Genomic DNA, 12,458 nt, shown 5'->3' with positions numbered 1-12,458 from the left:
TGACTCCCTTTGCCAGGGGCAGTTTCGTAACATTTTGCTTTAAAAAAAAAACAACGTTATTTTGAATGCCAAAAAAACGAACTAAATAACAAACAATGTATAAATGAGGAGAGAACTTAGGTTAGGTAGGACTTTATTGATACTTTATGAATTTTTTTTTTTCCAATTAGACACAGCAATTATTTATAAAAGTAAAAATAAGAACAAGAACAAAGAGGAATAAAGAGAACTTGTGTAGCCAATACGATTTATTGAATTTTTAATAATCCAAACATACTTATTTTCTTTTCAAATTTCACACAACAATTGCCTTTTTAGTGATTATTATATCAATAATCGAGAATCCAGACATTTCCTGCTCGAGTCCGCGTCAGCAGCGTTGTTTGTGTTTGTTTTATGGCGACAACGAAGCGTCACTTGGACTCGCAGACCTCGAGGGAAGCATCACGAAGACCTATAGCAACATTTCCAAGGAAGCTTCCCAAGCCCAAACCAACGCCATGGTCGTCCAGCATCTGCTGTCCAATAAGTTTCTTCTGCACGCACTTTCGTCAGCATCCTGGCAGCTCACACGATGAATAAAAACTCTAAATTAATTCGCATAAAACAGTTTAACACGTTATAATAAGTTAATTTTTACTGTTAAATATACATTGAATTAACTTCTTATTTAATTGTTGTTGTTTTTCTTTACACATATATATAGAAACAACGAGAAATGAAGGATACAAGTATTAACTTTAAATATTGCTGTATTTTATTTCATAATGTTTTGCCAATCGACAATTTAAATAAAAATGTATAATGTATTTGTTTGTGGCGTTTTTTGTCGTGGAATTCTTCCGTGCGTAATCGACGCACATCAGGTGACTCATCTCAGACAGACCATAATAAAAAAAAAAAGGACGCTAAAAGCCAAGCTACCTAACAAAATATGCGCACATCTGCTGGCGCATGTTTACTCTTTCGAATTGTTTCAAGTAAATCCAGTTGCGTCACTTCCGTGCGTCATGTGCGCCTCTGGCTCTTGACGCGATTATTGGTCCTGATCCTGGACACTAGAACCCTGAAGGGAACCAGACCCCCGCACGGGCAGGTTGTTGGCGCGATTTTTGAATATTGGATTTCTCTGGAAGGGGGTGTTTTGGGGGGGTTTGGTTTCTTATCAGGAGCACGAGGACAGCACGAGTCACAGACAAAGGCAGCAGATGTTTCTCTCCATCAATTATTGTCTACTTACACACACACACACACCAGTGACAGATTATCATATTAATGTAGACGTTTAGTAGTTTAAATATCCTTATAAAAATTAAATAAAACTTTTTTCTTTAATAATTGCAGAATATTAATATATGTTTTTTTAAAATACAATTAAAATGACATATTTTGTGAATTTTGTTTGACCACTTTTGTGCATAATACATTTTGTTATATTTGATTCGAAACATAATTCTGATTCTGAATCTAATATATATTATTTGTATAAAAGTCATTCTGAATAAGTAAATAAGTAAGAAATTAGTATTTATTAAGCACTTTTCGAGACCAGGGTCACAAAGCGCTTAAACCATCAATAAAATAAATAATTTTAAAGGTCAAGACAACACCGAGACAAACAAACAATCAAAACTTTTATTGCTAGTGTTGTAAACACAGCATAGGATTGTTTATGTGGCGTCAGTACAGAATAATAGAATAAAATAACACACACATTAAGCAATAGAAAAAAACAGAACCAAGCACCAATACATGAATATATATAATGGTCATTTATTTTGATAATAAATAGAATAATGTGATATATAATGCTATAATTATAAATATAATAAACAAGAAACGTTTTTCAACCATGTATGAATTGTACAATAAAAATCTTTAGCATAATTCTGCTCGGTGGACGGTGGCACTCGGAGGGGGCGTGGCCTAAGTGACAGCCCGCTGACGTCACTCCTACACTGCGCCTCGAACCTCGTGTAGCAACAGGGCGGTCAATATGACTGCAGACCCCGACCAGAACACACCCGGATCACGCTGCTGCCGTCAGCACACGCCCATGCTGGTATGTAACTAGTTTTTATTATATTCTTATTTAATATATATTATAGTATTGTCTTGTTTTTTTAAGCTAGTAATGATTATTAACTAGTTGTCTGCCTCATTTTAAATGTAAACATAGTTAGATGTTAAAGTGTTTGTATATTGTCAATAAAGTTTTTTGTATATTCAAGACAACTTTATATTTTAATATTTATATGGTAAATAATGAGCTAAAGAACCAAAAAGTCACTGAATGTCACTTAGTTTTGTACAGTTTTATTTGTGGAATGATGCCTTTTCCATGGTTGTCTTTAGAGTGTGTGTGTGTGTGTGTGTATGTCCTGTTCTTTAATGGGTGTGAGTGTGAGAAAGTCTGACCAGAGAAATTCTCACTGCAGGTCACGGATGAGTGACTCTCCGTGGGGGGACTCATGCTGGAGTCTGGACGGTCAGTTCCAGAGGGCGACAGTGTCACGGACACGCTGAGACAGGTGATGAAAATACTTCAAACATGTACAGATGAAACATTTCCAGTTAAATAGATCTGCTAGTTTTGACTATTAATAATATACAAAAATGGTTGAATTAAATATAAATTGTGTTCCAAATGCTTGTTAAATACAATATGGATTCATTCCACAAGTGGGGAATTGTAACACAACAGCAGTAGGAAAATGAAAGTAAAAAATAAATAAATAAATAAAGTGACAAAAGGACAGTTTAGTCTTTTGACCTACACACTAAATAAAGGCATAAATAAAGTTGGAATGGTTGGCTTATCCCTTTGAATTGCACACAAAATATGGGCATTTAAACAGACAAAATACATAGTTCATATAGATTATATATACCTAGAATATGTAATTAACTAGTGACCTTCTCTATGGATAAACAGTACATTGACAGCATCATTTATTTTCTTAAGATACCTTGAGTATGTAAATAAAACACCAATCCATGTAAAGTATGAGAGCAGTAACGACAAATAAATAAGAATTAAATAAGTAAATAAGAAGTTTAAATGCGGGGGAAAGACTACTGAGTTAGAGAAACAAAGTATACAAGTATAAATGAAGTGTAAAAACACATTATTTAATGTAACAATAATGCAAAAAATATATGTATATAATTTTTTTAATGGGACACTAATCCATAGATAGATTAATAGAAATATGGATAGATGGATAGATGGATAGATGGATAGATGGATAGATGGATAGATGGATAGATGGATAGATGGATAGATGGATAGATGGATAAATAGATAGATGGATAGATGGATAAATAGATAAGACTTAATGTCAATGTGCAATATTGCAATAAAAGGTTAAATTAAATAGAACATAAAATATAGTTAATTGCTCTATAATGGCACACTCTAAACTGTTTATTTGTCAAATGTTTATTTTACACTTAAGGTGTTGTAACACTCCACATCTCAAGGTGTGTAAAAGCGTCACCTTCTCCTGCAGCATAACAAGTATGGCGTCTACATATCGGTTATTAATTCTAGATACTTTTTCAAGAGAGCGTTTATGGGTTGGATTGTTCAACCATTGTAGATACACACTTAAAAAAAAAATTAAACTAAAAATTAAAATGTATATATGCCAATAACTGCAAGAAATTGCCATTTGGTTATTTAAAGATGTCTTTTATTGAATCAAATTCTGAGTTTTGTGTGTGTTGAGTTTGTTCTTATTATAGATTGTACATTATATATTAAAATTATAGTTGTAGGATTAATTATTCCAACATGAATGAGGTGACTTAAAGCCTCAACTTCACCGACTATCTAATATAATAAGAATATGCCGCATGCAGCTCATTTTTTTTATTTAATATCTATATATATATATATTACATTGTTAAAATAATGTGCCTCAAAGCGAAGCTTCACTAGATCATCATTAATAATTGAAAAGAATTTGAATGTGTTGAAAATAAAAAGGGAAATATATATATATATATATATATTACATTGTTAAAATAACGTGCTTCAAAGCGAAGCTTCACTAGATCATCATTACTGATTGAAAAGAATATGTATGCGATGAAAAAAAAAGAAGGAAATGTGATGGTAAACATGAATAATAAAATAATTTCCTGTGTGTCTGTGCTTTATTTCGTTTTGCCAATAAAGTTTTCTGATCTGGTCTCTTTTTTGTTCCCACTTGTAATGCGTGTCTATATGTTCTTGTATGAACTAAATGATCCTCCATCTTGTCATATGCTAAAATGCTGCGGGTCTTGTTCTTGCTGTCATGGATCAGCCTCGTGAACTTGATCCCCTATAAGTCCTGGTTTTGAATGTTCCCGCGCCTGCAGCAGCAGATGTGCGCGGACAAAAGAAAGGGGGCCCCCGCCACTGTGGCCCTCACATTTGAATAACTGTCGCGCGTCAGACGCGTGCAAGAAATCATGGATGTTCCCAGGCTCGCTCGAAAACCGTTAGCAGCTTTTTTTCCCTCCCTATTCAATGGAGACCCATTCTGTGATCTGTGAGTGGCGGGGGGCGTCTGTAACGAGCCCTGGGAAAAGACCCCGACCCACTTGTACACGATCGGAAACCTGCGTCCTTTATGAGCACTTTTTAAGCTGCAGCTGCCCAAATAAACCCCATTTTTTGCTCTGATTTGAAGACTTGAATATAAGCAAAACTACACTTGTTTTTTTTCCATATATTCTACTGAAATTGAAGTTGAAGAATATTCGAACGAATTACGTATAAAAATAACACAAACAAGTAAATGACTTGAGCGAAATAAAACCCAACGATAATATTCCTTTAAAATGAAATGAAACGAAAAATATACGTAAGTAATAAGTAATTTGTAAATTTGACGAGATTCAAAATGTTATTTTAGAACATAAAAAAAATACATCATCGTTATTAATAAACCACGCAAACAGCTATAGACAGAATGTTTATTTGAGATATGAAATGGGTTTAATAATTTAAAAAAGATAACGTTTGTTTTGTGATTAATATAAATTCAGTCTTAAAAAAACAAGTAAAATATAAATCGCCACACGTATTTTTGTTCTGTCAAATGTAAACAATATTATAAAAACTGAATATATATGTTTGCAGATCAATAGTAATGATCATTATAATTATATAGTATAATTAATAAACAATATACTGGATAAATAACTAAGTAATATAATAATATAATAATCATAAGTAATGAAGAGTTCGAATAATAAGAATATGTACAGCTTTATTTGAAATGTGCTTTTATTATAAATAACTATCTAATAACATATATATATATATATATATATATATATATATATATATATATATATATATATATATGTTTATAGTATTATCACGTTTTATAGTCTTTATTGATAGTTATTATTGTCATGATTTCGCATAGAATACACATGTATGATGTATTAAATAAATAAATGAATAAAACAAATAAAAGCATTTATATACTACTTCTTAACTAATAACATCTGATTATATATATATATATATATATATATATATAATAATAAATAATACATTGATAAATCAAGAGGTTGAACAAGTGGGTTGCATTTTTCTCACGTTAAGTGTTTTCATTGTCCCTGAGGGTCTTCAATTACCGACACGGTCCTCAGGGAATCCCCCCCTCCTTGTTGTCACTCGCGCGCAGTGTACATGACAGTTGGACTCGCGCACCAGATGGACCGGAGAGGCACGCGTCAAGCACGAGTCTTCACTTCGGGGTCACCCCCCCCCCCCCCCCCCCTCTAGTCTCGAGACTCGTCGTTTATCAACGAGACGACATCACCTGATGATGTTCACTTTAAACCAAATAAAACTCAAATGCATAACAGTAGGTAAGAAATATTAAAGGGTGTTATTGGTGTTACTATATAAAACACAAAACTATTATATATAACTATTAAATATTTATTTTTCATATTTAAAAATAAAATAAAATGTTGATTAAATTCGCAGAGAAAATTGTTTTGTTATTATTTTATGCAGAACATATTAACCATCACCAGATAAAAAAAAAATTAAATTTATATGTTTCTTGTCCAAAATGAATGCACAATATGATTATGACGAATAGTCAGAAGACAGAAATGCTGAAGTGAGTTTTCGATCCAAATATATAATGTAATATAATATGTTTAAAGAATTACATGACAAAAAAGATCTCTATTTATATGTATATGTTTATATATTCTACTCGTGGTCATTTTATAAGATATATACTGTCCATCAGTGGTACTACATAAGCTGCACACCTGAGTCCAACGCTCACCTGCAGCTCTCCTGCCACCGTTTGGAGAAAAATATGTACTACAATTTTATCCTGCAGCGTGTGTTGCTGAACACGAAGCAGGTGATTTCAAAAATAATCAAAAGGTTTTATTTAATTAAAAATAAGAGAATAACCTGCTTTAAAAAAAGAAGACTAATATATATATATATATATATATATATATATATATATATATATATATAGCTTTTGCACTTCACGTTTCCACACGGCCCTAATAAGAAGTGCACATCAATTTAAAAATGAGTCGGAATTTTGGAAGAATAAAAATAAATTCAGAATTCAAAGATTATTGGGGCGTTTCTCAAACCAGACGCCAATTTTGTTAACGTTGTAAAATGTTACGTTTATGTTATTTAAAGGCCGGAAGTGGGGTCAAAGGTCACCACGGGAGCTCATCAAACAGGTTAGCAAAGCGTGCGTGAATGAGTTTATCGAATCGTATTTAAATCTGGTGATAACGATCGATAAAGTGAAACAGTTCATTTTTAACATCCTGCTATTGTTTAGACGAGAATAGTTTCACTCGTAGTTGTTTTTGTTTTTTTACTATCAATAAATTTATGTTGAACATGTAGGAGTGAACAAACATTTCTTGGCTGATCCTGAGTCCGTTTCTAAATAAACAATTAAGATGAATTCGTCTTTTTTTTTAGCTCATACAATACTTATTAAAACATTTTTTTTTTTTGCAAAGAAGATATATTAAATAAGTTATTTTTAATGGCGTTTAAACATTAAAACTTCATGATATATTTTGGCTTTCTTTTTGGTTTGTATGAAGCAATTGTTTAAAAAAAATATATATATATATATATAAACAATATCAGCATTAGCTCAACAATAACTTTTATCTTGCATTGAAGCCTCAACGTTAGGAAATTTCCAAGAAAAACTTAAACAAGTCTCTATATTTTAAGTTAATTTTTCTCATGTCGAGGCTTCAATACAAGATGGACGTTACAAAAGAACATTATGGAGGGGTTTTTTTTTGTGTCTTTTTGGACAAAAATGAAGACAAAGCTCTGAACTCCTGTCACTACATTAAAATGAACATACATTTTTTCTATAACTGTACAATAAATTTAAATTTTTGGCTGAACACTTGTATGAAACTAATTTTATAAGCATTAAAAAATACCTTCAATCTCACACAAGGCCACCAGGTGGAGGTGCAGAGTGTCGACATGACGAGGTCCACCTGTAGGATCTGGTTTCTCACCCTCCTCACTAAACTCCGTCCCTTCCTTAAAAAAAACCGAAAACAACTCCACCACTCTTTCATAACTAAATTCAAAATACTACTCTATGTTTTGTCCCATTAATATTCGTACTGTCCCTTTAACCTGTGAGCCGATTTTCCAGAGAGAAACAACCCGTAACAGGCTCACTGATCCTCCCCCTGTTGGATTATTTAACAGGCGCTCAGTCCCATGTCGCCATCTGCTATAGGAAGAAAAACACCCTGGAATATTCCCAGAAGCACATGATGCATCCTGGGAGCCAACAAATGAAATTACGAGACCTTTACGCGTAATATCCACAGGTGTTTTTAACATCCAGGTGAAGGAAGGAAGGAAGGAAACCCGAGCGCGTTATTTGGATCACGGTTTGTTCCTCAAGTGCGATGGGATGTTTATTTTTATTTTATATAGTGTTTATTCCTAAATATTGTTCCAATGCGCCGCGCGTAAACTAGTGCGCACCGATTGGCCCCTGGACCGCGCATTGCTCGTAAAAGACTCGGATGAATGAATTTGAAAAGTGAGAGGGTCAAGTCTCTGAGTCGCTTTGGAGTAAAGTGATCGAGGGAGCCATGGTGGTGGTGGAGGGGGACCGGACGCTGCTGGCCGCCCGCCAAGGAGACCTCCAGACCCTGAAGGCGCAACTGGCCGCCAGGGCGCTGGGCGGCGACGTGAAGGACGTCCTGGGCGCGACTCCCGTGCACCACGCCGCCCGGGCCGGGAAGCTGACCTGCCTGCGGTTCCTGGTGGAGGAGGCAGGTCTCCAGGGGAACTGTCTGGCCAACAATGGAGCGAGTCCGGCGCATGACGCGGCGGCCACCGGCAGCCTGCCCTGTCTGCAGTGGCTGTTGACGCAGGGGGGGTGTCAGCCAGAGGTGAGCGAATTCAAACGACTACACCCGTTTCCAAACTAAGCACATAAGCCCCCCTTACAATGAAATCCCCGACACGAGTCTTGCTTTTGGCATTTTGACACAAAAACAAAGGCGTACGCACCTCGTGGTCCACGACAACATGACACTTTACTTAACAAATGACAATTATTTACCTTATCAAGTAGAGTTGTGTATTGGCGGAGCTACAATGTGTATCAAGATGCAGTGGCAAAAATAGGATATATAGTAATACTGTATGGCAACACCAATATACTACTACTAATACAATATACTAACGAGTATTTGACTAGCATTCAATAATTTGAATAATATATTTGTAGTATTGTCGAGTACTTGACTCTGGTGTTGCAGAATTTACAGACCACATGACCCTTGATGAAGTCCTAACTGCTTTTATTTGTTTTGAAACCAAAATATTTCCAAACACTAGCTTTGAAAGCTGCTGGAGTCGACTGTATCCTCTCATCCACGGTCATCGCCTGGATCTCGAGAGTTTTCCTTTTTTCGTTTTGCTGAGTATGTTATGATTGCTGCCATCTAGCAGCGGGAGGTTTAATTGCAACACAAACGTGAAAAAAAAAAACCACAATTAATATTTGCTTGTTAATTGTACTTTTAAAAATTAATTAATTATTTAATTTTCTGCCATTTATCCCAGTTTTCCTTTGGGCCAGAGGCGAAGGACACCAACTTCACTGTCCAAGGGCACACAAAGATATACAACCATTCACATGCACACACTCGTACAATACAGACAATTTCCCCAAGTTGCCAATTAACCTCTGTATGTTATTGGACTGTGGGAGGAAACCGGAGTGCCCGGAGTAAACCCACGGGGGGACCATACAAACTCCACACAGAAAGGTCAATTTATTTTATTCAAACTTTATTGAAATTAAAACCATAACAGAACTATGAAAAAGTAAAATGATTTGAAAGCCATAGAATCAATACAGTGTGGTTTAATATAGATACATTATCCTGAGGAAAAAGATGAATTGATTAAAGGGGGACATGCTAGAAAACAGGACATTATGCAACTTGGATGGAAACTCTGTGGTTGTTTACATTGCCTGTGTGTGTAAATAAAACTCCGATCTTCTCAATCGTTATAGATAATGGTCCACTTTAATGGTTGACTTTAGATGTTTGCATCTTTAATGACCGGCTCCCACATGAAAGTGACAAAGAGAACCCCTCGAAATCTGGGTTACTGATAAGACGCCCGGCTGACATTTGAACCGATCAAATGCGTGCAAGGCAATATACCTGATGGCGTCATGGTGTTGCCTTCCAGTTTTCACTTGTCGCCGACTTTTGCCTGGTTCTTTCGCTGGTGTTTTCTGACAGGGGGGGGCAAGTAAAGATCTGCTGGTGACTAAGAATGTAACCCAAGAAAGTGTTGCATGTATACTATAAGGCTAAAACAACCATTTAGACCTGGATGTTTGTACCTCTTTGTCTTTGTGTACATGTTTTTATTCGCCTGATACGTACGTTTTGAACTCTCAAGGACAACATCTCCAAACTGGAGACAACATTTAGTATCAGGATTTAGTAGTTCAGATACTTGTGGTTGTCTTTGAAAAAAAGACAATGTGCCTTCTTACAAGACTTACCTTAAAAAACATTATTTATCCAGGTAATCTTTTCAAGGGCTTGGATTTTTCATTTGAATCCAAAAAACTGATATTTATTCAAGGTCCTTCATACCTGTAGTCTATAGTTTTGCAGCTATGCTATCCATCGATATTAAAATTGAAGCAGAAAACTAAACATACTTGAACTATCTAACCCACTTATGGAAGGACGGAGCCAATTAAAGGGAATTTGTTGTACAAACCAAGACAATCAAGTTCCTGGAGGTTGTTTTGCAGCTTCATCCTCAATAATGAGTTTAGCTCCTGATAAAGTGGATGACATTGCTTTGTTGCTGCTATTCTGATACTGAGTGTGTTAAAATGATTCCAAACCCCCTTATGTCACAGTTAGAATCCACTCACGAGGGGAAGACCTTCCCAGCGGGGAGTCTCAGAGCCGCCCGATGGAGCAGGAATAGAAGGAGTTAAGGGTGGCTTGTCTTTTTCCATTGTTAAAACCAAATGTCACATCCTGCTACTTACCCGGAATGTTAATTAGGCTACCTTTCAATAAACAAGGTTATTAATAAACACATTTTTCCTAGTCAATATGGTGATTTCTAACAGGTATTCTTGTACAGGTGGTCACTGAGTGTATAATCATGAATTTAACAGTTTTTTTGTTTGTTTTTTTTAGGCCAAGGACAGTTCTGGTGCCACAATTCTTCACCTCGCGTCTCGATTTAGTCATCATGAAATCACGGAGTGGCTGCTGAAGAGCGGTGAGGTGGATCCCGGGGTCACCACCGACACCGGTGCCCTACCTGTACACTACGCTGCTGCCAAGGGAGACCTGCACTCCCTACGACTGTTACTTGGACACAGCCCAAAGTAAGAACAGCTTTATTGATTTAGTTTTTTAAATCTTTCTCTTTTTTTTTCCTAGAAATTTAACCCGGTTGCTTTTGAATATAAGTTTAGAATATCTTTTTAACTACTAACCCAACTGTTTATCAAACAATTGAATGACCTATATCTTTATTGGTTTATGTTTTGTTCAATTAAATTGTGTTGTAAACTTTATTTTTATAATTTATTAACATATATTTTTAAACTAAAAGATATTTGACCATTTAACCTTACATTGTACAGTGTGCATTTGACAAATGAAGATAATCTTTTTCATGCTTATGTTATTTTGTATCGGTTTTGTGTACTTTTATATCTTAAACCAAATCTTTAAAAAAGTTTATATATGCCTTATAGTTATCAAACGTATATAAAAATGGTTTAATATCGATACCATTTCAGATTATTACACTTCCTTACTTAAAGTATTTGATTCGTTTATTTTATTATTATTACATTTTTATTATTCATGATAATTTGAATTTTTTTTTCCAAATCAGAAAACCTTGTAGTAAATACCACCACTGGAATTTGTTGTGGTAACAGTATATAAAAATGAAATAATCGGAATTAAATAAATGAATAAAATAAAACACAATTAATTCAAATAAAATACGAGACATTACCATACAATGGCATACAAATACATAATGTATAATTAATACAAAATAAAATGCATTAAGTTGTGATTTAAACACATGTTTCCTCTTTACATACACGACATAATTTGTAATTTCCTACCATGTTTTAGAACAATATCAGTCACGTTGAACATTGAATATATCATAACATTATTGCCAAGGGTACTGCGATGTATCATGGGAAGAGTATTGTCGTGTTTGTTATGTAACCGATCTGCATTTGCCATGAGTGTCATTTGCATTGTCAGCCCTTGTGCGAGTGAAAGCCTCTTGATGGATGTCACCTGTAATCAGCGCGGCGTCAGACGTGTCCTTGCAGCGCCGAGATAAACTTGTCTACGATCGGACTAGAAAAGGCTGAATGAACGTTCGGACGTGACACACGAGCGTGAGCCCGGGGTCATCAGCGGGTCAGGTGTCCACAAAAGACCGATTGATTTTTACAATAATAGTGTACATTGTGTAATGTAACACCGAGGAAATGGACATATGGTGGATATAACTTCTGCAAAAGAAGATTTATTTAATAATATTTCTAATTTGGATAATTATCCTTCCATCTGCTCCACATATTTTGTCAATAAATAAGAATATAGATACTTTTTATACATTTTGTTAGTGAATTGAACCAAAATAAGCTTTTAAAATCAACCTTTACCAACAGAAGAATGCTTTGAAAGACACTTAAGAGCATCTTAAAAGACTTGTTACTCTTTCCCTCGTGTTCATCGGAGCAGGTACCGACCCCGAGCTCCCACCTCTCCCTGAGACGCCCCCAGGTGAGGTGTACACCTGCTAAAAAATTAACGATCCCCTGGGACAAGGTCGCCCGCCGATAGCCCTAGGACCCATTCACTCG

The 12,458-nt window shown here is 35.3% G+C and overlaps 1 protein-coding gene across 1 annotated transcript in view; it reads left to right on the top strand.

The window, feature by feature from the left end:
* The first annotated feature begins 8,145 nt into the window (after positions 1 to 8,145).
* Positions 8,146 to 12,458, top strand: part of espn (espin) — a 36,884-nt gene continuing 32,571 nt past the window's right edge. The window contains exons 1-2 of the mRNA XM_087782330.1: positions 8,146 to 8,448; positions 10,747 to 10,940. Of these exons, the coding sequence (XP_087638456.1) occupies positions 8,146 to 8,448; positions 10,747 to 10,940 (497 nt within the window). The remainder of the gene's footprint in view (positions 8,449 to 10,746; positions 10,941 to 12,458) is intronic.

This window comes from Callionymus lyra, chromosome 19 (genome assembly GCF_982586985.1).
Source record: "Callionymus lyra chromosome 19, fCalLyr1.hap1.1, whole genome shotgun sequence".
Classification (NCBI taxonomy): domain Eukaryota; kingdom Metazoa; phylum Chordata; class Actinopteri; order Syngnathiformes; family Callionymidae; genus Callionymus; species Callionymus lyra.
This window is presented reverse-complemented; position numbering and strand designations above follow the sequence as displayed.